This window comes from Taeniopygia guttata, chromosome 8 (assembly GCF_048771995.1).
Source record: "Taeniopygia guttata chromosome 8, bTaeGut7.mat, whole genome shotgun sequence".
In the NCBI taxonomy this organism is placed as follows: domain Eukaryota; kingdom Metazoa; phylum Chordata; class Aves; order Passeriformes; family Estrildidae; genus Taeniopygia; species Taeniopygia guttata.
The window spans coordinates 24,494,345-24,520,743 of NC_133033.1; the positions used below are offsets into that span (position 1 = coordinate 24,494,345).

At 42.3% G+C, this 26,399-nt stretch overlaps 2 protein-coding genes across 5 annotated transcripts; one reads left to right on the forward strand and one right to left on the reverse strand.

Annotated features, from left to right (window-relative positions):
- Positions 1-142: 142 nt before the first annotated feature.
- Positions 143-16,048, forward strand: ODR4 (odr-4 GPCR localization factor homolog). 4 transcript variants are annotated; one of them, XR_012057117.1, is made up of 15 exons: positions 144-289; positions 1,521-1,656; positions 1,755-1,886; positions 2,267-2,362; positions 3,504-3,610; positions 4,342-4,378; positions 4,502-4,642; positions 5,217-5,312; positions 5,780-5,845; positions 7,126-7,254; positions 7,942-8,032; positions 8,993-9,178; positions 14,180-14,272; positions 15,229-15,403; positions 15,816-16,048. XR_012057117.1 is itself a non-coding variant. In XM_072932725.1 (14 exons), exons 2-14 carry the CDS (start codon positions 1,558-1,560, stop codon positions 15,294-15,296), a joined length of 1,341 nt encoding a protein of 446 aa, XP_072788826.1. In that variant the 5' UTR covers positions 144-289; positions 1,521-1,557; the 3' UTR covers positions 15,297-15,408. The 4 variants fall into 4 exon arrangements, 1 of the variants encoding a protein (XP_072788826.1); XR_012057118.1 differs by lacking the exon at positions 7,126-7,254 and having other exon boundaries at positions 143-289; XM_072932725.1 differs by lacking the exon at positions 15,816-16,048 and having other exon boundaries at positions 15,229-15,408.
- A 5,019-nt stretch (positions 16,049-21,067) lies between these two features.
- Positions 21,068-25,051, reverse strand: PDC (phosducin). The gene is made up of 3 exons (XM_032749678.3): positions 24,991-25,051; positions 23,152-23,312; positions 21,068-21,738 (listed from the first exon to the last, which is right to left on the reverse strand). Exons 1-3 carry the CDS (start codon positions 25,049-25,051, stop codon positions 21,214-21,216), a joined length of 747 nt encoding a protein of 248 aa, XP_032605569.2. The 3' UTR covers positions 21,068-21,213.
- Positions 25,052-26,399: the final 1,348 nt, after the last annotated feature.

Consider the following 26,399-nt stretch of genomic DNA (forward strand, 5'->3'; position numbering starts at 1 on the left):
CGCCACAGCCGGGACAGCCGCGACAGGAGACCGCACGGGCTCGCCGCCATGCCGGACACGGAACTGTCCGTGCCCCCAAGGCGCCCCGTGTGCCCCGCGGGGGCCGGGGAGGCGCGGCCGCTTCCGCCACTCCCAACATGGCGGGGCCGCGCGGTGCGCCCCGCGCGCCTTTCCCGCGCTCCGCTCGGCAGCGCCGTGCGCCATCTCCCCGCGCCGCGGCGCCTGCTGATGGCGTCACCCGCCACGGCGCTGCTCGGCTGAGGGGCGGCTGCGGGAATCGGGAATGGGCAGGGGCAGGTGCTGATCTGGGAATGGCAGGGGCTGATCTGGGAATGGGCAGGTGCTGATCTGGGAATGGCAGGGGCTGATCTGGGAATGGGCAGGTGCTGATCCTGGGAATGGGCAAGAGCTGATCTGGGAATGGGCAGGGGCTGATCCTGGGAATGGGCAGGTGCTGATCCTGGGGGATGTGCAGGTGCTGATCCAGTGGATGTGCAGGCGCTGAGCTCTGGGGATGTGCGGTGCTGAGCTTAGGGGTTCTGGAGGTGCTGAGCCCAGGGTTCTGGAAGTGCATGGGGGCATGAGTTGAGGTGTGTGAGCACCTCCCCTGTGGAGGTTCAGGATGCTCTTTTTTTTTTTCTTCAGCCTGTGCTCTTGGGCTTCAGCTTTTTAATGCTTAATTCCATGGGAGAGCTCTCCAGGCATGAAGGGGCTTTCAGCCCAGCCCTACAGGGAAGCGGGGGAGTCTGTGGCAGCCCCCATGTCCTGAGTTCTGGGGGGGGGATCTGCAAAGGCTGCTCATTGGAATGTTCACAGATGCTGTGCTTTGAGTGCTTGGGCATTGGAATGGAAGTGGTGTAGCATGTTCAAGGGCATGTATAGAGTTCAGCAAGTCACTGTGTGAATGGAACAGTGCATCCTTTAGAAGTATAATGCAGCAGGATGCTTTTTCTTCAAAGCATTTCAAAAGTCAAGGCCTGGGTTCAGTTTTAGGCCCCTCATGACAAGAAAGATGTGGAGGGGCTGGAGCATATCCAGGGAAGGGAACAGAGCTGGGGAAGGGGCTGGAGCCCCAGGAGTGGCTGAGGGAGCTGGGAAAGGGGCTCAGCCTGGAGAAAAGGAGGCTCAGGGGGACCTTGTGGCTCTGCACAGCTCCTGACAGGAGGGGACAGCAGGGGGGTCGGGCTCTGCTCCCAGGAACAGGGACAGGAGGAGAGGGAACGGTCTCCAGTTGCATCAGGGTAGGTTCAGGTTTGATATTGGGAAAAAATCCTATACTGAAAGGGCTCTCCAGCCCTGGTAGAGCTGCCCAGGGCAGGGGGAGAATCCCCATCCCTGGAGGGATTTTAAAACCATGTGGATGTAGCATTTGGGGATGTGGGGCAGTGGTGGCCTTGAGGGAATGGTTGGACTTGATGACCTTGCAGGGAGTTTTCAATCAAACAGTTCTAAAGGATCTTTGTGTGAGACTTTTTCTCCTGTAGCCATTGCACTTTTACTTTATGCATTGTGTGTTTTGTAGGTTGGAACTACAGCACCTCACTTAAACCTGGAGCCATGGGTAGGACTTACCTTGTCGAGGAAGGTATCGGGCAGTACCTGACAGAGCTCGGCACGAAGGTGAAGCCATATGTCACTGGCTTGTTGATAGGGCAGGTAAGTGTGGAATTGTCCTTCCATTCATTCCTGTGAACTGGGGAAACCCCTGTTCACCAGCCTCACGCTGTGTTTGCTTCTGTTGATGTTTTGGCAAGTGTTCCCCCCAGCGGGACTATGTCATTCGGGCTGTGCGAACCCCTCCCAAGGAGCAGCAGCAGGAGGAGAGCGTGGGCCCTCCCAAGCTGGCATCCCTGGATGAGGAGTGGATCACCACACACGCCAGTCAGGTGAGAACTCACCCTGGAAGGTGACAAAGGGGTGGGAGGAACAGGAGGGAAGTAAGATGGATACAAAGCATCTCAGCACTTGTATCTTCTCAAGCCCTTTTTCAAAGTGACAAAGTTTCCTAGCCACACTGGGCACAGGTGTTTTAAACCAGAAATACCCTTAATGTTTTCAGGTTTTTTTGATGAAAGGACACTTGGTATTACTGAAGGGAAAACACTTGCAGGATGTGTTCCTGCATGGAGATAGTCCTGTAAGCGAAAACCAGTCTCCCTTAATTAACTTCTGCTCTCGGTGCAGATTTGTCCCATCACTTGTCTCTTGAGTTACATGGTTTCTAGGTTGCCAATCCTATTAATAAATGTTCATTTTAATTTTCAAGGTGTCCAGAATGCTCCCTGGAGGGCTGCTGGTTCTTGGTGTGTTCATGATTGCACCTCCAGAGCTGGCTAAAGACGGTCAAAACGCTTTGCGTAAGGTAAGCAGAGTTCCTGGAGGGAACAGCTGGAAGGACAGCAACATCCTTAGCTGTGTGTGAGGAATTCCCTGTCACTGACTTGACTAAAACACAGTAGTTTTGTTGCTTTATGCCACAAAAGTTGTGCTTTGATGTGAGGGTTTGAGGCTGGAACCCCAGAAATCCCTGTCCTGTGGAACACTATTTGTTAACCTCCTGTTTGTTACTGCAGTAACATATCTGAATTTCTATTTACTGGGTTTGTCTGTATTTACTGAACATGGACTTTCTGGCTTAGGGAAAACATCCTCAAGGTTTATATTAAGCTAAATCCTTGTTGCTTAATATAAAGCCACATAAAGGTGCTAGGGATGTTAACATGTTAGCTTTCCTTGTCTGAATGAATCTCTCAGTTTAGAGGTGTTTACAGCAGTGGAAGATCTATAATTCTGATTCGTTTAAGAAAAACATTTTGTCTAGAATGTGTGCACTTAGGAGTGTGGGATTAAATTTAAAACATACTCAGAACTATCTGATAGACTTAAAATGCATTTTTGTTACAGTATTGGGGCATCTACTGCCATATTTGGTTTCTGTTCTGAAAATCTATGTTCATTTTACCTTTTTTCTAACATGATCATGGTCAGGGATTTAAGCATGAGCAGGTTTGGCAGCCTGAGATCCAAGAGTCAATTTTGGCAGTTCAGTGTAATTGCATCTAAGTTATGCTTAATGAAACTGGTAGCTGGCTAAAAAAGGTGAGCCGTGTCCAGGTGATCAGTGATTGCTGAATTAAAAATTAGGGGGGATTTGTTTTTTATAATTAGTAGCTATTTTTTGGAATTTCCTGAGCCAGCTGATAGTCACAAAACTGTAATATGTCTGTAAGGACAAAAGCATACAGGTTGGAAACGTGAATGTGTGCTGCTTGCTTTGGTTTATAAGGGAGCTAAATTAAGATTTCACAAGCCTCTTTCAGTTTGGGGAAAAGTGCTTCTGAATCCCTGTTGAATTTTCTTTTAATGTGACATTTTGGTGACATGTAAGCCATGTTTTTCCTGCTTATACATAATTTTGATATTGCTTGGACTTAAAATTTTAGTACAAGACTATTTTCCAGGAATTATAGTGTATATTTTTGCAATGTATTTTTGGTCTTTAGCTAATCTTCTCAGTGGAAAAGTCCTTGAGTAAAAGAAGGCTCTGGAAACCTGCTGAGGAGGAGGTCTCGGACAGAGCAGCAGTTCAAATCTGTTCTGCTACAAAAAAGTATCCTTTATGAGCAAGGTTTATTGACTGAGGCTGCTATCCCAACCTCTTTTATCCAGTTACTGTTGAATAAATAAGAATTAGGGAGGAGGAGGCTGTTTAAGTTCAGCTAGACATGTGTAAGTTCAAATGATGAAGTTTTCTGATTAGCTGTGGTAAAGACTATTGACCCTATTGTCCTTGCAAAATTTCCATCATTTCTTATGAGGTCTGTCTGTGTGACAGCATCAAATGACACCTTTCCCAGTCAGTCTTGACTTGCATAATCTGAAAAAAAAAAAAAATCTAAATCACTGTTTGGCTTCTTGAATTGCTGTTACCAGTGGTGTTTGTGTGGAACTGGGACAGCAGCAGTCCTGTGGGATCAATACTAGAGCTGCAGCAGAATGCAGGAGCTGTTGGTAATGACATAATACAAGGAGAGAAAGGAAGGATTTTTCTCTGAGGGGAGGGGAGAGAGATGAGGATAAATTACAAATTGGTGTCTTGGTGCTTCTCCTGTCAATACCTATTGATCTTAATTTGTTTGTAAGAGATGGCACAGCATCACTGTGGTAGTTGGAGATTACAGGCAAATGTTTTTCCACTTTTTTACACTGATGAAAGGTGAGAACTTGCTCCAGAGCATAAATTAGCTCGACAAGGAAGATTAGTAGAGGACTAAGTTAATTGTGGATTGTTCTTAGTTGTTCCCTTGCTTTTCACTGGGTCTTTTTCTTTAAGTAGCACAGAGTAGTTTGCCGGACCTACGATGTGCAGGACCCAAAGGTAAGCTCATCCTGCTGTGCCACACCCAGCTTTTAATGCATGGCAAAGTACTGCTACACCCCAAAGAAGCCTCAACACAGTGCTTTGGGTAGATGCTTTATGGCTTTTCTTTTCTGCTCTCAGAGTTCAGCTAAACCAGCAGACTGGAAGTACCAGAGTGCCCTGACTGCCTCCTGGGTAGCTTTGGGCTGCACAGTAAATGTGAACATCCACATTCCGCTTCTTGCTACTTCCCCCAACCATGACCTGGAGAAGAATACCAAGGTAACTCACTGCCTGCACCAGTTCCTACACAGCAGTAACCACACTCATTTCTCTGCTGAAAGTTAAAAAAGAGAGGAGTTGAACAGTGCAGGACAGGAGTAGGACTAATCAGTGGAGAATGTTTAACAATTATTCTTCTTCTAAATGTAACTCTTCTGCTGTGCTCAGTGAGAAGTTTCCTTTGTTCAAAATTATGTAATAATTGTCATGAGTATCCCAGGTAACCTCTCTGATGCCTCACCTGGTGAAAGGTCACACCCAGTTTGTGCATGACTAGGGGGTGCTTTTGCCATGAGTTGACTTTCAATGAGTACCACCCTCTCTACAACTCCAAATCCCTGGGGTGGCACTTCAGTATTTAGCAATGCTTGTTTCTTATTTTGTTCTGAATGTGGTCCATTTAAGGTTTACCTTGGGAAAAACATGGATTTTTCACAGACTTCAAAACTCTCTCAGAGTAACTAATAAAACACATACTTCTGTAAGTTTCAGCATGGGACTGTCCAACCTTTCAGTGAAATTCTTTTCACTTTCTTGTGTTTTTTTTTTTTGTTTGTTTTCACTTATTTTAAAGAATGGGTTAAACCGATGGTCAAAACAGATAGAAGACAGTGTTTTTCTGATCAATGGCCAAGTTAAAGATGAGGATACAGAACTGCTGGAAGGACAGGTGAGTACCAAACAAGGAGGAATTGAACTCTAATAGATGTATGGTTGGAACCTCTGTGCGACAAAGCATTGCATGAGACATCTCTTGTGCAGCGTTTGTTGATCTGATTGGCTGTTCCAGGGAATCAATACACAGAACTGCTCCTGCTCTCAGCTCCATTCCTGCCTATCCCTCCTCAGGCAGTGTGAATGCAGTAATTATGTGTAAAATGACTGAAATGTTTCTATTACAGAGCAGGAGTCAGGTGTGAATGTGGGTGATGACATTTCAAAGACCTACTTGGTCACCTTGGTGGGTGATGCATTCATCTCTCTTTTAGTTTTGTAGTTCTATTCTTTTGGTTGGTTTCTAAGTGCTATTTTGCCCTCTCAGAGGCTATAAGCTAGAGAACATTATGTGCCATAGTGAGGAGACTGCTTCAGGGACTTTTTCCTGTTTCATGACACAAAGAATTTTTTTCCCTTCAGAAAAAGTTCAGAGGAAATACTCAGCCCAGCAGTCAGTTTTCTGATGTCAAGGTTCTGACACAGCTGGTAAGTTTTTAGTGGTTTGCAAAGTATAAGCTTGCCTTTAAATTATAAAATAGAGCAAAAAATAAGAGAACAAGGTTCTGAATTATTGTCTAGAAATCTTGCTCACTTATTCCTAAGACTTTTTTTTCCCCACATGGATATTGAATATGAAACTGATTGTCAACAGATCTGCATACTTTGTGCCTTTAGAAATTTTTGTGGTGAGATAACCATGTTGTCCGTGAATTGCATAATATAGCTGAAAGACTGGAAAACATGTTATGGAAAAAAAGTCCTGTGACTAACTCCTTTGGTAGTAGGATACCTGTAGGTGCCTGTGTACATTGATTTCAAGTGACTTTGCATCTGAAGTTCACCCCACACTTCAATCCACAGCTTGCCCTGGCTAGCTTGGACATTCACTTGGATGCTTTTGTCAGAAGCTCAGCTGCCAGCTCTGGATTAAGGCGTAGATCCCGTGAGCTGAATCATCATCTGGAACTGCTGGATCTATGTCAGGAGTTTCCTCCCTACCTGAGTTGGGAAGAACTGTGAATTTGGTGCCCCAGTCTAGGTCCTGAAGTCCAAATGTGTCTAGACCTTGTTTCATAGCCTTCTGTTTTGTCAGGTGGTTCCTGGATTCTCAAAGTTATGTTCAGCAAAACTAAAAGTGTTTCCAATACCATTTTAAAGTCTCCATGAGTATCTCAGCTTCTTTTGTTGTTATTGTCTATTGTATTGAGGTTAATTCCTGCAGGGAGAGGAAAATTCTTTTTGGCAGAGGTGGTTTGTGCAGTTGGTGTGGAAGTTGTGCATCCCAGTGTTTCCAGGTGTTGTCCTGGAATGCTTCATGCTCACACTCATTGTTGTGGTAATTAGGGAGAGCATTTCTAGGCAACAGTTTGATGCAGCTCTCAGTGTGACCACGTGTATAATTTGGTACTGACTGATGGGATGACTCCCAGCACACCCTGGGTTACGCTGATTATAGCAAACATGAAAACGTCATTGTTTAAAAAAAGCCTGAAAAAGACTTAACAGTTGTGATGCTGTTATTTGCCACAAGCCTGGAAAGTTTTAAAGTCTCATAGACACAAGTGTTTGAAACACCTGGAGAGATGAACACATTTTCCATAATAAAAAAGAGATTTTCAGTCTTACAAATGAATAACTAAGATAAGATCAGTTCTACACGATGAGGGAAACAGCTTGTGTGTGAGCACCTGCTGTTGGTTTGCTGGTTCTGGTTTTAGTGACTGCTGCAGGGGCCTGGGATAAAAGTGGATGTGTTTGTTCCTCAGTGCCAGGGCAGCAGCCCCAGGTCCACGGCGACGGTGCAGGTGTGCAGTGGCTCCATAAACCTCCGGGGAGCTGTGAAATGCAGGGCCTACATCCACAGCAACAAGCCCAAGGTTAAAGAAGCCATTCAGGTACTGAGCAGGGTCTTAGTCCATCACAAACATTCTCCTGAAACACCTGGGACTTGGCATACTGTTTTGTTTTTTTTTTATTTTCCAGAATGGTCTAAACTGGGGTCAAAATGTCAGACAGGGGGATTATTTTAGAAACCATCCGTGTGGGGTTAGTTAGTTTTTCCCTTCTAGAGGATATGTGTGCTGTGGGTAAGGCTGGGCTCTGGGCAGTCTTTGCACAAATTGTCAAAGGGATTAGGCTTTGAAGAATTCTCTTTAAAAAAAGGTTGCAGCCTATATATTTATAGAGGTAAAATTCAGATTTACTTGCTCAGTAATTTATTTTTCCCCTCACTGATTCAATCATTGCCTCGTGATTTTTTTTGTTTGGCTTTACTGGAAAATATCTAGAAGTTGTCAGTTCTTACCTAGCAATCCTAAAACTTCCCTCAGCTTTTCATTTTTGTTTTATGGTTTTTCTTCTTGATACTAATTCTTTTGATGTTAGCTTTTTAAAATTAATAAATTCTTATTTATTAGTTAGAAAATTCACACTAGTTTTTACTTTCTAGGAAAAAACTATTCCTTCATCATGGGTTTAACATACGGGGCTTTGCTTATTTCTTCCTGGTTAAAAACTTCGCAAATAGTTTTGATTTTGCAAATAGTTTTGATATTCCTGATGATTTCACTCTGTCCTTGCAGGCTTTGAAAAGAGACATAATAAACACATTGAGTGATCGGTGTGAAATACTATTTGAAGATCTGATTTTAAATGAAGGACTTCAGAAGAAAAGTAAGAAATTTAAAAAAAAAAATAAACAACCAAAGCCACCAGCTTATATTTGAATTTTGGTGGTTGTAGAAAATTCTGTTATAGTGAAGCTCCAGTATGGTTAGAGCAGAATTAAAAATAAAAGGTATAATTGTTGCTTGTCAGCCTTGACTTTTTCTTAAATCTGGAAATTTTTTTGTCAATTTGTGTCCTTTGGCATCGCGGCTTTCACACCATGTTTGTGTTCAGTTCCTGTGACCACAAAATGCAATCCCAGCTTCTTCCTCACTTACCAGAAATTTTGTGATTTTTAAAACTTCTGTAGTTGAAACTCTTGTCTTTAAAGTTCCAACTGTACCTTGCACACTGTGAATTTTTATTTCTATTTTTTTTAATCCTTGTATGATGCTCCTATTAATAGTGATGTGCGTTAAAACTTGATAGAGACCGGATCTCTGAGCTCACGCTGGGACTCTTAAACTCCTTTAAGTCAGTGCAGTGGTGTCGTTGCCTTAAACCAAGAAGGAGTTAATTGACAAACCAATGGCAGTGGCACAGAGCCTTTTCTATTGCACGTAGTTCTGAGTCGCCTCTCTAGGTGGCACCCGAGCTTTGTGGCTCTGAGTGTGACACCTCTGCGGTCCTGTGTGCTGGTGAAAGCCTGCTCCTCTCCTCGGGGAGCTCCTACCTGCAGTCTCTCCCAGAGCCCCCCTGCAAGTCATTCCAAAGAGAAGAAAAGCTCTGCTTTGCGTTTTATGGTCTGTTTTGGAGCTGCCCTGGGTACTTCTGGAGAGACTAATAATGTAAAGACATAAATCCATATAATAGCAGCCCACTAAGCCAGGCTGAAAGCAGAGCTTCTACACAGAGACCTTGAGCTCTTTTGCAATGACTTTATCTTATGCTCAGAGATTATGGAGGAATCTTATCATAACTGTCAAGGCTTTTATTGGGATGGTATTTCTCTTTCTTTCCTTTCAGATTTTGAGAGGGAATATCATGTCTTGCCTCAGAGACTGTTTGTCCCAGTTGCTGGATCCAGTGTGATGCTCAGTGATTATAAGTTTGGTGATGAAGCTGCTGGAGAAATCCAGGAACGTTTTGTGGAGATGCTGGATCAGCCTGTGCAAGCTGAAGATATGCACATAGCTGAGGACATTAGCACAGGTAAATATCTGAGAACCAGGGCAGGCTAGGTGAGGGGCTAGTTTTATCCACATATGGATAAAGTCAGCTTACTTCATATGCAACTCTAAGGATTTTTGACAATACATTGCAGCTTAAATATATTGTGGAAAATGGTCCCGTTTTTTACAGTTTGTGTTTCTTGGAACAGACTTCTCTTTTTTCTCTCAAATATTTTGGTTTTTCAGTGCAGCCATGGCTGCAGCCCATGAGCTGCTGTAGAAACATAAGAGATGGATAACCAAGGTTTGTATGCACCACTGTGCTCATGAATTAGAGGGGATCCTTTATTGACAAATAAAATCTTAAAAAACACCCCGTAAAGCTTTATTTTTTACATTAGTATATATGTTTACACTTTCAGTAGTTCATTTTTTTTAGTGCTAAGTAGTTTTGAGGCAAGTTAGAATAAGTTGAGTGATTTTGTCAAATCTACTGTTTTTTCTCTGCAGAATTAAAAACACTTTAAAAATTCTTCTAGCAAAACATTAATATAGTCTAATTGTCTTTCAGGAAGTTTTCATGCTAAACCTGATGCTTTAAAAAGTGACAAATATATTTCTTTATTCGGAGTGTTTTAATTTATGTACCAAATGCAGTGCCCAAACCTGAAGATTTGTGATTCACCCAGAATGAAAGCAAAATTGAGAGCACTTTTAATTTGGTACTGAATGTCTTACAAGTTTGTGGTCTGATTATGAGACTGCTATATTCCCTTTAATACAGATATTTTGACATAATCTTTACTGGATTCCTCTTTCTGAATATTTCTGGTCTATATTATGCCCTGTTGGGTCTTTTTCCCTTGCAATGTTGTTTTCTTTGTAGAATTCAAATATGATATTGAAATGCACCTAATAACATCTCCTGTGGTCTTATGGAAGAGTTTTTACTCCCCTTTTTTTTTCCCAAATCAACATGCATATGAGCTGCAGGTTCCAGTTTTGTAATTTAAGTAAATAAAAAAATCCAACACTAATTCTCATGTAAGAACTATGAACAATTTTTGATGTTGGTATTTAGGGACAAAAACAGAGCAATGCATCCATGACTTGCCCTGCAGGGTGAACTTGACTTGCAGGTTAACTTGGAGGGGGTTTTGAGTTTCCTAATTTCAGATTTAGCCATAAATTCTTGTCTTTCTAAATGAATCAGCTCCCCCCAGGCTTTAACGAGATCTGTTAGCTGTGAACTGACTCATCCTTTTGAGGAGTAAGAGGTGTACAGGAACCTCAAGGAAAACAGGAAAGCAAATAAAAATCTCCCTGGCATTATTAGAGTAACTTTAATACTCTTAAAACTAATTACTACTGAGCTTTAAGGAATCAGTGTAGCTTAGAGAAGCAAATGAGTATTGTTGTAGCAGTGGAGAGAGGTGTGGGAGGAGAGAGGTGATGATTCAGTTCAGCTTTATTGCTTATGTAAGGCTGTGTGAGCTGCTGCTAGGTAGGAAACACCTTTCCACTCACAGCAGGGCATCCCAAAGGTTAATACCAACAATAGGTGAAGTGATGGGCAGAAAAGGAGCTTGGGTGTTCTTGTAGTCTGCTGCTTGTAGAGTTAACTGGGGGGATGTATATTCCTTGTCTTTGAAAGAAAAGCAAATTGAAGTAGGTGTGTATTTTCTTTTAAAAAGAAACCCAAAACCCACAAATAAAAATAAGTGCATAGAAGAGGAGAGGGAAAAACATGCAAGGGGATTTTAGGAAAGCCTGGCCTTGTCCTGGTGACCACCATGAAGTTTGTCCATGGAATGGACTCTGTTAATTGCAGTGATATCAGTAATTTCAGCACAGCACTGTTCATGCTGATAATAAAATTTGAGGCATCGGTCACTTGTGGTTTATTAAAATCACAAGTTATTTATACATTTTTATCATACCAAGAAGGTCATTTTAGAAATAGTCCTGTTAAATGTGTACAAAGTGGTCTGCATTCTAAAGAAAAAAAAAACATTAATTATGGGATTTGATTTTTACTGTTGCTTTGGTATGAAATGTCTAAGTATTGCTGTGAACATGTTTTTGTGTTATAATGGAGTTTGTGGTTTCTCTTGTGCAAAGGCTTTTCCAGAGCATCATTTTGACTTGGGAAGTATGTGTTGTTTCTCTAAGCTTAGCTCTAACTTTGTTAATAATAGTCAATATTCAGTAATTGTTTTGTAAGGAATTGTGTCATCAACCTTTCTGTTTGTGTCACAGTTCCTGTGGTCTGAGGCACCTACCTCGAATTAACTGGAAATGCTGTTCATACTGAGGTTCTGGGGAAATTTTGCTGATAAAAAGAATTCTCTAAAATTCAATAATACGAGCAGGCTTTTGAAATATTTGGGGATTTGTTGCTCTTTAAAATATGCACTTTAGAACACCAGGATCTAATCAGTATAGGCAAAAGATTTCTTTTTTAAGCAGCTTTTAGTCAAAACATGAATTTTTGAGGTTAGTTTTATGTGCTTACTGATCTTGGGGCTTTCCTGCAGTCTCCTGCAGTTTTAGTCTCTTGACTCCTTGTACAGCTCTCCAATGGAGACACCACTGGGTCATGCTTTAAAATTGCTATGTGGAAAATAGAAAGTAAACCCCAAGCTATTTATAAATGAAAGCCTTAAATAGCTCTAACACTGTAATTTCAAGGTATTCAGTGCTCTAATACAGGCAACTGAAAGCTCTGCATTTCTGATTGGCTTTACTAAATCCCTGCTCCTCCGTGGTGCAGGGGGTGGGCTGTTAAATACCCTGAGTGGATAGACAGAAATAAGGCTTCACCAGTGGTAATCACTTCCCCATCTTGGTTAGGAAACTGAAGAATTAAGGATTCATGTAACTGGTACTAGAAAACATCTATTATGAGAACTCTTAATGTGATTTTGCTGCTCTACATGCAAACCTGCCAGAATGTGATGGCATAAAGGCCTGTGGTAACTAAATAGCTCAAGGGTGGTTCTTTTTTCTTTTTCCCTTTGTCTTTTTTATTTTTTCCCCTTTGAACAGGCAAGGAATGTGCAGCTGCCTTGATGTGCAGCTTCCAAAGGTCCCCTCAGTGCAGGGAGGCACAAAGAAACCTCAAGTTAGAGGGCACAGACCATCCTACCTGCTCATCAAATATACAGCAGAAAGGAACCTCCTGGAGGTAGACTTCAGAGGTGTCCCAAAAAAATGCAGTTAGATTGTCCCAAAGTGGGATGTTTTACAGAATTCTAAACTCTGGACAGAAGTTCTCTTCCTGTGCTAGTTAAAGATACGTACTGAAAACCTATATTGCAACAATTAATAACTCCTCTACTTTATCTGAAGACTACTGCTCATATTTTAGGCAGCTGAGGAAGTGTTTTTCTTGGCACAAAGAAAATAACTATCTAGCCATGGCCTCACTGAGGACCAGTGGGATTCAGGGATATTTGATAATTTCTCTTCAAAAAGCACACTTTGCACTGAAATATTGTTATCTTGATTTTACATGGATGTGCTGCTAGCAGAGAGATCTCCCTGCAATGTCTCTATATCTCACTGTCCTGCTGAGTTTCATATCAGGCAGTGTTTTCTCTACTGTACATCCTGTACCAATGCAATGGGTTTAGGGATAAAAAACCTAAAGACAGGTTTTAAAAGCTAGTTTGGGTGTTTTTTGTGTAACAGGTCTTGTGCAAGTTTGACTTAAGGATATTTTGAAGACAATTATCCACATGACTCAACCAATCCACAGAAACAACCTTTTTGATCATCTAGATTACCCATTTCCACCATAGTTAATGACAGAGAAAGTACTTCATGAAACATTTGCATATGAATCACACAAAGGATGTGCCTTATTACTCAAGCATGTAATTTGTGATTTATTGCTGATGGTCAGCCCGTCTGTGGAAATGGAGATCTGTTTTTATTCAGATCAGTGTTCCATGGCCTTCTAGACCCTGATATCTGGTACTGCTGGGGGTTCCCTTGTCTCCAGAACAGTCTGTTAGGCTCGTTCTCTTATCTGAGCCTGCTTGTCTCATTCTTCCCAGACACATCCAGCTCCCACTGCCATGACAAACACTTTGTCTTACCCTTTCCTTGTGCAGAAGGTGCCTGTGGTTGTAGATTCTGAATTGTAATCCAAATTTTTGGCAAGTCTTAGCAAACTCCTGAAGATGGGGATGCTGCAAATTGAAGGCCTTTGGCCCACGACCATCAAGCAGCCTTGTCACAGGGGGGTATGGTGTGTTCCATGCTGGCTCTATGGGGCTTAAACAAGATGGGCTGAAGGACTGGAGATTAATCCCCTTCTTTCTCTCCTGCCCCTCTAACAAGCTGGATATAGCCAAGGGATTAGGGAGATCTTTGCAAAGGAAATAGATACAGGTTTGAGTCCCATCCGCCTGGAAATAGACTCAAGCTCTCTCACATCCTGGCTGGGCAGACTAAGAATTTAGTAATTCTTCCATAGAAGAATGAGTCCTCAATGCCTGCTGTGAAAGGGTGTTTTTAGGGGATCTTCAAAAAGAAATTTTTGTGGCTGGAAAAAATGCATCTCTGGCTGTTGGGTAGGGAAGTGCTGCTGGGCTCATTCTCTCATGGCAGTGGGATTTGCATGTACCCTGAGCTCGGGACAGATGGCTCTGAAGGGACTTTGATCTTAGAAGGTGCTTAATAAAAAACTGTGCTAGTTAAAGATACTATTTGGTGGTTCCCTCTCACATAGTCAAATTCTCCCCAGGCTATGCAAAGAGGTTTGGGAATGTTACTCTGGAAGCAGGGTGTGGAGAATGAGTTTTGGAAGAGGAGCTCCTCCTGAAATGTATTTTGTCTCTTTAGTTTCACCCTTTGAGACATACAGCATATTGCTGTGCTATTGCTGTTGTACCATTTCTACTGCAATAAACTGGGTTTTTTTCCTAGCATAAATACACTTTATAAAGTGGATGTGAAGTTCTTGGCCTTTTGTATGAATTCACTGTAAAACACAACTGTTAATTTTCCCCTTCTTCCCTTGATTTCCATGCAGTTGATATTTGCCCAGTGACTGACAGCCCGACTGACACACAACAGGCACAGCTGACAAAAGCAACATTGCTGTTGAAGCTCCAACAAAATATGGGTATGTTCCTTCCCAGATTTCTGCTATGGCACACCAGAACCTGCAGTGGCCCCTTTCAGGACTGTTAGCTCCACAGCATCCTAATTGTCAGTTCATGAATTCAGGGAACACCAGCCCACAGAATTCTCCTTTCCATTGCAACTTCTCCATGGTGCTACCTCGTCCAGCTCTCAGAGATCTATCTGCACTTAGTACAGCTCTCTTTGCTGTGGGGCTGCTTGTATTGAAATAGCTACACTTTAATCAACAAAGCAGTTACTTTTGGTTTCTACTAATTATCAGAAACAGAATATAGTAACTGGAAGATTAAATAGGAGCAGTAAATATGTGTTTACTTTGAATGTAAAAATGCTTTCCCTTACATCATCACTGGGATGTTTTGGGGTTTTCTGTGCGTCCCCTCAGCTGCATCAGTAATGACCATGCTAATAAAAGTGGGTTTTGGGGTAGCTCTTTTTGTTTCTCTTTGTGCTCATTCCCTCTGACTCACCCTCCCCTCCCTGCCTGCTGCTGCCTGTGCTGCTCTTCCCTCCCTGCCTGTTCCCTCTGGCTTTAGGGCTGGTTGTGCTGCCCTTCCCTCCCTGCCTGTGTTCCCTCTGGATTTAGGGCTGGTTGTGCTGCCCTTCCCTCACTGCCTGTGTTCCCTCTGGATTTAGGGCTGGTTGTGCTGCCCTTCCCTCACTGCCTGTGTTCCCTCTGGATTTAGGGCTGGTTGTGCTGCCCTTCCCTCCCTGCCTGTGTTCCCTCTGGATTTAGGGCTGGTTGTGCTGCCCTTCCCTCCCTGCCTGTGTTCCCTCTGGATTTAGGGCTGGTTGTGCTGCCCTTCCCTCACTGCCTGTGTTCCCTCTGGATTTAGGGCTGGTTGTGTTGCCCTTCCCTCACTGCCTGTGTTCCCTCTGGATTTAGGGCTGGTTGTGTTGCCCTTCCCTCACTGCCTGTGTTCCCTCTGGATTTAGGGCTGGTCGTGGCAGCTGCTGTCGCAGTCCTGGCGTCGATTTTCTCCTTCAACTACTTCAGTGATTGATCTCCAATGATTAAACTCCAGTCACCACAGCTCCTGGGAAATGCTGGCCATTCAGAAGATGGAAATAGCTGGGTTTAATATATTAGTAATTAAGAATTGTTGTCTAAATCTCACTGTTGCAGCATTTTTGAGAGAAAGAGGGCATGAACTGTGAAAGTTGAGCTACTCCAGGCTAGGCCTCAGATTGAGGCCTGGTGTGGCCTTCAAAGCCTCTGACGCAGTTAGAAATTCAGGGCTTGTGGCGCAGATAGAAAATAGTCTTAAGGTGTTGTGGGGACCACTGAGTTGTCTGGGTGTGAATTAGTATAGGTTTTATGGTGTACAGTGCAGGCCGTTTTAAGGAAAAGGTAAACAATGTTAGCCTACCAATCAGAGTGTCTTTGTTTCTGTAAACTATATAGAAGCTTATATAAACTACCGCCTGATTTTGAATAAAGGGAAAACGCTTGATGAACCACATTGGTTTGAACCTGCGTTTGTCTTGTCCAGCTTTCCGTTTTTCTGAGATTCCCTGGCTTTATCTCACCAGGTAGATGTGCAATGTAAACTGTAATGGTAGGTTCAGTTACCTTGTTCCATCATACACTTCCTAGATCAAGTAGAATTATGCACTTACAGAATCAAGTAGAGGGTGAATCAGGTTTACAGGAAACTAACCCTGTCGCTCTGTATAAATGAATGATAATATTAATTTTTTGAGAGGTCCCTTAAACAAATACAGAACCTTAATTTTCTTCCTCTTGGCTCCTTTAGTGTAAAGTGCTACTCCTGGTGTTTCTCAGGGTATTGGTAAAACCATAATGAACAAGTATGACAATTCCTGCTTTAAGGGTTCCTTTGCTAAGAGAAATCTTATTTTGTTACAGTTAATTAGGGGAAAATTAGTTTTAGTAAAGCCAGCATTTTACCATAGGCATTTTTTTAGATAATACTAACTAGCATAAAATGCATACAAATAGTTTCTAAAATGTCAAGACTAGACCAAGGCAGCCTGTAAATAGCTTGGTTCAAGACTGGAGAACTCAGAAATCAATGAAATGCATGGCATTGCTGAGCTGTGTGTATGCTGCTGCCTTTGATTCAGTGCCTCCTGATGAGGATTTCCCTGTCCAGCTCCAAAACAATCATTGTTTCCTTGGAATTTTAGCTGTTTCAGCTGCAGTTACACCTAGGCAGGCCTTGTGGGTTATCTTGCAGAGACAGGCGAGTTATCAAAATTATTGCTAATCAGGATTTTTAGATTATAAACAGAGAGCTTTCCTTTATGGGAGATTCTCCTGGGGATGTTGGCCAGTTACATGTTTACTTGACATGAGGAAGGTGGACAGAGGGAATGAACTCTAGTAAGGCTAATAAAGATAATTTGTATATGAAATGTGATGTTTACTTGGACCTGAGCTACAAAAGAAAAGAATAAATGGCATTTTAATACCAATGCAAGTTTCTTTTTTTTTTTTTTGTTTGAAGGTAGTGGAACAAAAAAAAAATAACCCTTTGATTCTAAAGCATAAGCAAGTATGTACTGGGATACCTTTAATAAAGGAAACTCTGAGAAAGGTGTGTTGAGTACTGTTGCCTCGCTTGTGTATTCTGTTTTTACATGTTTGGAAAAAAGCTGCTTTTTTGAAAGACAGTGTTGACATTCTGTGCTCAGCCTTGCTCAGGTGGGGTCTCCCGGAGGAAGGGGTGAGTGTTGTAATGGAGGCACTGGGTTCAGCTGCTGTGGGTTTTATAATTGCTTTTTATTCTGTGCCAGTCAGTGGAATCAAAATCAGGAGGTAGGATGACATCCAGGGGAGGCTGAGGGTTATCCAGAAAATGGGAATAATTTAGTAACATGATTCAGAATGTGGTTGGTTTAGAAACTGCTCTGCTACAGTCTCTGTTAGAATGAGGAACAGGGATGTAATTAGAAAAAAAGGTGCTGTCTTTTTTTTTTTTTTTAAGAACAGGGTGTGCTTTTGGAGGTAAAAAACAAAATGATTATTCTTTAGTTGCCTGTAACACAAAACTCAGCCACAGAAGTGAAATACAGCAAGTACAGCATTTCTGACACCAGAGAAGAAAATTGTCCTGAAACACTCTTCTTGTAGTTGTTCTTGTTTAGTACTTGTGATGTCAAATATAGAGCTTATTGGGATGTATTATTCCAGGAATCCCCTTGCAAAGAACTCTTCCTCTTTTTTCTTCCTCTCTGCAGGCTTATTCTGTGCTTAGTAAATGATCCTTGTCTTTGTGGTCATGGTCAAATTAATCCTTCAGTTTAGAACTAACTTGGTATCAGGAATCTAATTTTCCAGTATGGGCTTGGAGGAAGACAAAGAAAGAAGTTGCTCTGCTGGGGATTTCAGGTATAATATAGGAGACAGTTGAGGTACCATCTGTGCAATAATAAATTAATCAACCCTGTCAAAGAAAAAATGAGTAATTTGACTTGTACCTACAGATTGAGCCTCCCAGTCATCCTGCCATGAGGAAATAATGGATGTAGAAGAAAGCAGGTTTTCACTTGTCTAAGAATTACAGGACTAACCAAGAGGGGATTTAATTGTCCCATCCTTTCTTGCAACTTTTTGTAATGTTGATAGCGTAAGATAATGAGGGTTTAGGATAAATTAAAATGTGTGTGTAAGAGAAAAGGAAAACAACCTTTTAAAAATCTGTTTCCTGAATACTGCATAACTCTAGCTCAGATTTCATTGTAGGTTTATCCTCTTTCTACCCGTATAATACTCCAAAGCTTTAAGTCTAAGAAAACTCCACTGTGACTGATACTGAGCTTTGTTAATTCATGTCCATGATTGCAGATATATATTTAGTTTAATATGTAAGAGTTCAGAGGAATGGTTTGGACTTCCACATCTGAAAATCAGGCTGCTCTAAGTATAGTCCTAAAATTTATAGTACAAAATAGAATCATTATTTTCTGTGCCGTGGGGTTTTAAAATGGGGCTTTAAAAGCCTCAGTGGTATTGGTCACTTGGTCTTGGAGGTTTATAATTCCTCACATCTGAGGGCAACATTTGGTGTGGTAAGTTGTGACAGGTTGTGATGCTTTGACCCCAGCTGGCAGCTAAGGACCACACAGGGCTTGTTCACTTCCCCAGGGAAAGGGGCAGGACAAAGATAAAACTCTTGGGTTGCAATAAGAGCAATTTAATAATTGAAATAAAGTACAATATCATAATAGTAGTAATAATAACAATGAAAATGGAGATAACAAAAAGAGAGAGGGGAGTACAATCCAGACAGATGAGTGATCACAGTGCAGTCCCTCACCACCCACCCCCTGATGCCCAGCCTGTCCCTCAGCAGCCTTCAGCCCCTCTGCCCACTGCCCCGGCTCACAGCCTGGGCTGGCATCCCGTGGGGTGGGATGGGCTCTGCCCAGGGGGATCAGCTGTCCTGGCCATGCTCCAGCCCAGCTCCTGCTGCAGCTCCTCCCTGGCAGAGCCCGGGACACCGCAGAGTCCTTCACTTGGGGTGGGCTCTGCTCAGCAGCTACTGAAGCATCAGTGTGTTCTCAAAACGATTCTGTACTGAATCCAAAACACAGCATCTCCAGGCTGCTGGGAGGAAAAATAACTGTCCCAGCTGACAGCAGGACACTGGCATCTACCAGAGGCTTTGCTCTCAGTCTGAGCAGCAGTGACACCAGTGGTAATTTGTTCCCCCCCTCTGCTCCATCAGAATATTTGGAGACTCAGGGCCTCTGTGACTTTGAGTCAAAAGGAAGAGTAACCACAGCCCAGGGTAGCAGGAAGGCTGTTCCCATGTGTTTATTGGAGCATTTACTGTTGGCTACTCAAAAACCTTCATGCAGTAATAAATGGTTGAGTCAAATCTTGCTTTTTGTTTTTAAGGCTAGTTTTTTTTTCCCTGCAGAAACTGATAACTTCTGTGATCAGTTTTATTTGCAACTTCATTAGTCATGAGCTTCTGTTGAGGCTTGGTGCCACATTTGTGTTTGCTCTTTGGTTTTTGTTTTTTAAATTACAGGTCGGAGAAAGTCCTGCTTAAGCACGTTTAGTTTGTCTCTTAAATTGGAATGTCAACTTATTTCATACAGTAGCTGTAGGTGCAGCTTCTGTGGTGATTTTGTTGGGTTTTGTGCTTTCAGCCTTGTTCTCAAAAAAAAAATGAAGCTTATGTGATGAGGCTGCTGATGTACACCCTAATAGCTTTTAAACCATGTTGGATAAGGAGGGAAAGTTCTCGTGGAAGTAAGTTCCCACAGCTGAAATGCAGATTTATTTTTTTTGGTGTGTACAGGATAGAAATTTTTCATGTCTCTTCTTCAAAACATGTCATTAAATGTAAGAGAAATATTGTTCTGCTGCTTAGGTTAACTGGTTACTTTTGTGATGGACAAAGATAATTCAGTATTTTCTACCTAAACTCCTGTAAGATCATTGGATTTTCATGCTGTTGGGTGTATCTGCAAATGGTAGATCTGCAAACATTCTGAAGAGACAAATGAAATGTTAGGATGAGAGTGACTTTACCCGAGGGTCAACTTCATGCTTCAGTAAGGGGAGAGAGGACTGCTCCAAGGGAAAAGCTTTACTCCCCCTGGAATTCCATCAGAAAGACTTGGGACAGTTCTCACTCAGCAACCTACAACATGGAAATCATGACATTTTGGGAGCATGCTATTTGAATTCTTGGTGTAATAAAGTCATGAATTGTTTTACAGGTTAGAGAAGATTGTATGAGAGATGATAAGGATCTTCATTTGCACTGCTTAGTGTACATGACATGAGGTTTCTGGAGCTCTGCTAAAATAGTCATCCATGGCAAAAGAATGTTGAAAGTAGCAATTCAGTAGCATTTTGATAGAACAAAAGAAAAATAAACAAACAAAAGAGAAATAGTCTTTAACATTTTGATAATCTCAAACATTATAAACTAATATGTGCTGTTAAGATCTTCAGTAAGGTACAAGTACTTCCATCCCCAGTCAAATCCAGCCTTTAGCTTTGCCAGCATGCAGAAGTCACTGAAGTGTTTCTAATGTTCTGTTTTTCTGTATCAGAGAATGTCTATAGTGAGTTTATCCCATATCTTCCTCTCAATCAGATTATTAAATTGTAGTTCTCAGCAGTTTCCCTTTAACAAAACTTAAAACTTTAAGTATCTGGTGATACTTACTAATATTTCATATGTTTTTAAGGGTAAGGTTATGTACTACCAATATATTCCACACTTCCAATGGCAAGTTTTGACAATTGAAAACTTTATTCAGAGTTATTACATAAGCATAACATACTTTTTCCAGAAACTCACAGGCATTTCAAATGTGACTGCTCAGCACTGATGAACTGATATCAGCTGATGCTGTGTCTGTGTCAGCTGTTTGGGTGAAAATCTTACAGGAGCACCAAGCTAACTTCTCCCTTTGCATCAGTATTGAGTATTAAATGTGGAATAAAATAATGACCTAGATACTTGAGCCATTTAGGAATGCAAGGACTTTGGCCTATTTGTCTGCCCTTAAAATTGCTTGTTCCTGCCAAAGTTGGTAGAAGTGAATCGGGAGCTAGGACTTGCTGTAACATCTCCAGAACATGGAGATGGTTTTTTGTGTGCACAGAGGGATGGACCAGTCCTGTCCCCACCGAGATGAAGGACTTGTGCTTTGTGGTGACAGGCATGGGCCCTCAATTTTTAATTTGTTTTTCCTATAGTTCTTAAATATCACTGCTGTTCTTCCTATTTCTTGTGGCTGGCATAGAAGTATGTACAGGACTGCCACCTGTATGTGTTGTAAGTAGAATTCGCATGCTAACAGTTAAACAGTTATTTGTTACAAGTAAATGAGCAAAGACAGCCTTCTCTAAGTGGGATGGGTGTTACTGACATTGATTTACAGCTGACTGAAGAGGAAAGGGAGGCAGTGAGGACTCTGGCTCTAATATTATTCAACATCTGGCTCATCCGTGCCATTTCCCAGCGCCGGAAGCTCCCTCTCAGGTAGCAGCCCATACTCATTTAGGAAAGCCTCCACATCCACGGCAAAGAACTCCTCACTGAACTGTTCAGAAACACTAATGAAATTGCTCAGGAGCTCCCCGGCCTTGTAGACCAGCAGGGAGGGGAGCACCTCGCTGGAGAAGCGATCCCCGGCGCCCGTGCTGGAGGCCTTGATCTTGCAGAACTTGACGGTGGGGTACTCGGCCGCCAGGCAGGTCAGGCTGCTATTGAGGGCCTCGCAGCCCTTGACGCCGTCCTCGTAAATGTGCACGATGACCGTGGTGGTTTTGTGCTCCTTCTCCACGGCCTCCAGGAACTGTTCCCCGTTCTGCAGCTCGCACAGGAAGCCGAACTTGGGCCCGAAGCTGAGGCGCTGGTGCATGTCCTGCATGCAGCGCTTGCGGTACTGCTGTAGGCAGCTCTCGTCCTCCTGCGCGGCGTGGATCAGCTCGTACTCCTGCATGCTCATCTGTGGATATCCAGAGAGGGAGGTTAGGGACTGGGCCCCTTGGAGCTGCAATGGGGACAGACCCACCTGTTGTCTGGAGAGCACCAAAAACTGATGAGCTAGAAGAACCATCACTCCCTACAGTGACTCTGGGAGGTCTTGCTGAGAGACAGGTGAAGATCCCATCTGTTCTACTATGACATGAAATAACTCACGCATTTACTCAAGATTAAAAGAGTAAAAGGAAGTAACTTTTATTTCTGACTAGGTAATATATAGAATTTTAAAAATGACAGTGGATTGGAGGATGAAATTATTACTTCTCTAACGACACTGGTTAAACTAACAGTCTATCAATTCTCTCCTCCCACAAAGAATGTAAAACAATCATTATTTACATGAACAGTGCGTGAGAACTCCAGTAGGAATATGTAAACATTAGAAGGTATAGAAAAGTTTTAAAGGAACTTTAAAACATTTAAAAGAACAGGGTGACACCTGTCTCAACACTTGTCTGTCAGCATGGTGGTACTGAAGACAGTGGTCACATCTGGCAAAAATGTATGGATCTCAGAACCAGTGGAAATTTTGCCAGTAGTGAGGCAGGCTTAATTCCTGTGCTGTTGGGGGTTTGGTTCCCCTCTGTTTCAGAATTAGTAAATGGTCATGGGTGATGTTCAGGCTCAGAGCTCTATCCTGACTTACAGGTTTTTAAACCTGCTAAAAATTTTCCATTGCATTAACCAAGGATAGAGCATGGTGGCAGGGAAGGGAGCAGCAAATGTCAAGGTGTGTTGTGATAGATGTGAAATACACTGCTTGTTTTACTGAAGTTACCCTTTGCTTGAGAGAGGACTGGATGAAAATAATCAGAGAGCCACTAATTAAGGTTGGAAAAGCCCTCTAAGATCATTAAGTCCAGCCACTAACCCAGCACGGCCAAATCCACTTCTAACCCGTGTCCCTGAGCACCACATTCCTATTTTTTTCTTTTTTTTTGATTCTTTCAGGAATGGTGATGCCATCAATGCCTGGGCAGCCCCTTCCAATGTTTAACCACCCTTATGGGGAAGAAATTTTCCTGATATCCAACCTAAGCTTCCCCGGAACAACTTGTGACTGTTTCCTCTCATCCTGTCCTTTGTTCCCTGGGAGTAGAGCCCAACCCCTCGCTGTCCTCTCCTGTCAGGAGTTGTGCAGAGCCTGAAGAACCCCCCTCAACCTCCTTTTCACCAGGCTGAGCCCCCCTGCCTCCCTCAGCCACTCCTGGTGCTCAGGTCCCCTCCCCAACTCCGTTATTTTGCACATGTGTTCTGTCTGCATTGTGAGAACTCTGCTAAGTTACATGGAAATTGAGTGGGAAATTCAAGATTTTCTATATTGTAACAGACATGTTTATATAGAGCCAAAGTTAATTCCTTTTGCTTATCTTACCTTACGGCAGAATCTCTCTCTGGTGTCTTTGTCATCTCTGCTGAAAGATCTGTGTGGTGAAGACATTTGTCTAAGCATTTCTTTCTTACTCAGGGGTAAGGAGTCACTATCTTCACTCTCTAATTTGAACTTCCTCCAGTCATTGATCACACCTTTGGGCCCTAAGAGAGATGAAGTTGGGTGAGAAAGTGATTGCAACAAGACCTTTCCTGAGAAGTTTGTGTTCTTTGCTGGTTTGTCCTTCTGTGCCTCAGTTTATCTGTCCCTACTCCTTCCAAAGCACTCTCCAGGAGAGCTGAGAATCAGAGCTTTTGGATCAATGAAAGATGAAAGAAGAAAGAAAAAATAAAGAGGGTTTTTCTCACCTGGATCACTTTGGTGATCTGGTTCCCATCAGGATACTTTGGAAGGATTTTGGTAAACTACATGAGCAGTAAACATGGATGAGGCTGTTGAAACAGGATAAATCTGCCATGCTGGCCAAAGATGGTGTTTTGTAGAAAAATACTTGGTTTCTTTATAAATGGGTTAAGTACTAATTTAAATATTTAATAAAATTTAAATATTAAATGTGCATAAGGACTCAGAGAAACTAAAAATGCAGGACATTTGAGATTATCTTTAAAAACCCCAAACAATACCTGTTGCACTGGAAGAGTAACCCATAAGGCAAATGATACTTCTGATGGTAATGCAGACCTTGTTGTTTGGAGCTGCTTGATTAAGCTGCTTAAGTTTTGAAATTGTGGTGCTGTTTTCTGTTTTTCAAAATGAAAACATTTAATCTGCATTTTAGATTATAAAGCAAAAACAAAGAATATTTCAGTGTTTTCACAGGTGAAGTTTTTTCTATGGAAAATTTAGAAAAGGCTGGGTAAGCAGCTCTCATTTTCACAAGGAAGATGTGATGAAAGTGAGATGTGGTGTGTGTGTGTATATATATATATATGTGTGTGTGTGTGTGTGTGTGTGGTTTTTGTTTTTTTTTTTTAATAGAATGGTTTGAGTTAGAAGGGACCTTAAAGCTCATCTCATTCCACCCCCTGCCATGGGTAGGGATGCCTTCCACTAGCTCTGTTGCTCAGAGCCCCATTCAGCCTGTGTATATATCATAATATTGGCCAACAGCAGCAAGGCTGGCTGGGAAAGAACCCCAGAGTTATTATATTGTGCATTTATTATAGCTTCAAGGAAAAGAAGCCCTTGGAGCAGAGGGAGGGAATGATTGGCATCCTGATACCTGGCAGTGGGATGGAGGAGCTGTAGGGCTGAACACAATGTCAGTACTTACAAAAATCCTGGTGGTTGAGCACTGGATTAAAAAGAATGATGGTTTTGAGTGAAGCCTCTTTTAAAAGCTTCTAAATGCTGTGCTGTGTTTGTCACATGGGGCATGCTTAGCACCAAGTGTTCCTTCTCTAAGAAGGAAAAAATCATTTTGCCTTTCTAGTGAAACGTTATCACCTACTACTAACGTGGGGTTTGTTGCTCTTTTGTTGTTTCTCCCCTCCCCTGGAGAGCAAAGTGAAGCAATAAACCACAGGAGTGAGGCAATAAACCAACAGGAGCCATGTTGGGCCATGGCTCTTGGTGGCTTTGTCAAGTGTCCCCTGCATTTGCCTTTTGCTTCAGGTTTGAGGAGAGCAGCACATCATTTGCTGTTACCTGCCCTCCATGAGGGCTGTCACTTGCCCCAAAGGCACTTTCTCATTGCCTTTGGAACCTGGGTTTGTGTGCAAGAGGTTTGGCCACTGGAACAACTGGAATTCAGGGCTTCCCCAGGGCACAGTGACAGTTTGGCTTATTTTTGGGCAAAAAAAACCCAGTTAGTTTCCTTGCCTGTGTGTGTTGCCTGCCCTTCAAAGTCTTCTTCCAAGCTGGTGTTCGCATTTTCTTCCATTTCAGTGGCTGGAGTAGGAGATGCTGCAAGTCCCAAAGGGAGAACAGTTAATAACAGGATAGCAAAAGGATAAGCTTGCAGCAGGTACAACACAATGTGTAATTTCCTGTAGCTGGTGAGTATCAGTGAAGATCAAAATACACATGGTAATTATGGAGCTTGTCATTGACCCACAGAAAGCAATTGGGCTATCTGTCAGTCTCCTTTGCCTGGCCAGATTCTCAGGTGAGCGTTCCTTCATTACGCTGTTCCTTCCCAGTCACTGGAGAATATCAGGGATGTGATAATGGAAATAGTGGGTGTAAAACTTCCTGCAACAGAAATGCGTACTGAGTATTTTCTTACTTTTTTTTTTTTTTTTAAATCCCTCTTGGAACTGGACCCTATTAATTTTACAAGTGCTGTTAGCATTAATTTTTAAGGGTTGCCCAAATTGCTCATTTCACATCCAGAAAATGGAGCCAAATATTTGAACCTGTTGGGCAAGAGATCTCTGAACATCCTGGAGCTGGTTGGGCCATGTGTGTTGCAAAACAGCAAACTGATAGTGGTTATAAATCAAAATCACTTTCTTGTTCCACCCTTTCCATAAACCAGGCAACCCAAAGAACTAGATGACACTGTCAGGGCGCTGTGATTCCCCAACACCCTTTTTGTTTCTTACAGTGGAGATTTTGGTGGAGAACCACATTTATTTTGAATGTTCCCACCAGATCAGTAGTGCCAGAGCACTACAGAGCAGCAAGAAGCCTTAAGGCAGGTGATTTGAGTGTTCCCATTAAGTCTAAATTAGTTTCAGCTGTTCAGGTGCTAAGCTTAACTTAGCACCAGTAGCAAAGACATTCTCATGCCATGACTGCCTTATTGAAAGGCTGCTGGGGTGTTAGAGTGGAATGACAAATAGTGATGTATCTGCCTTCATTTTCCCATAGCACCATCAAGGGATAATGTGGAATAACAGCTGAGCAGGACACAAGGGATCTGATTATTGTAGGTACTGGGACTGAAGCTGATTAGCAAATGTGCAAATAAGTTGTTCTGTGCATATTCTCATGACAATTAATCAAAACTTGTGGGAAACATTGCAAGTAAGTTTGGAAGGAAAACAGGTAATTAATTAAGCGTCATTAATATAAATTCTCTAGGTTGCTCTATAGATCGGCTGTTGTCACTGCATAGATCCAGATTATCAGATCACTTGCTGTTCCCTCTGTTCTGAAATAGAAATCTGAACTAATCCCTTCTCACTAGGCAAAACTAAGAATCTTTGCCATGTCAGGGATGAGCAGATATAAATGCTGGGTCAAACCCTTAAGTTATTCCTTTGGCTTACACAGACATCTACAAT

Coding starts and splice junctions, on each gene's coding strand:
- ODR4 (XM_072932725.1), top strand. CDS start 1,558: ATGGGTAGGACTTACCTTGTCGAGGAAGGTATCGGGCAGTACCTGACA. Junction 3,611..4,341: donor ATCTGTTCTGCTACAAAAAA/GTATCCTTTATG, acceptor TAAGTAGCACAG/AGTAGTTTGCCGGACCTACG. Junction 7,255..7,941: donor AGGTTAAAGAAGCCATTCAG/GTACTGAGCAGG, acceptor CTGTCCTTGCAG/GCTTTGAAAAGAGACATAAT.
- PDC (XM_032749678.3), bottom strand. CDS start 25,051: ATGGAAGAAAATGCGAACACCAGCTTGGAAGAAGACTTTGAAGGGCAG. Junction 23,313..24,990: donor AGGGCAGGCAACACACACAG/GCAAGGAAACTA, acceptor CATCTCTCTTAG/GGCCCAAAGGTGTGATCAAT. Junction 21,739..23,151: donor GAGAGAGATTCTGCCGTAAG/GTAAGATAAGCA, acceptor GGATATCCACAG/ATGAGCATGCAGGAGTACGA.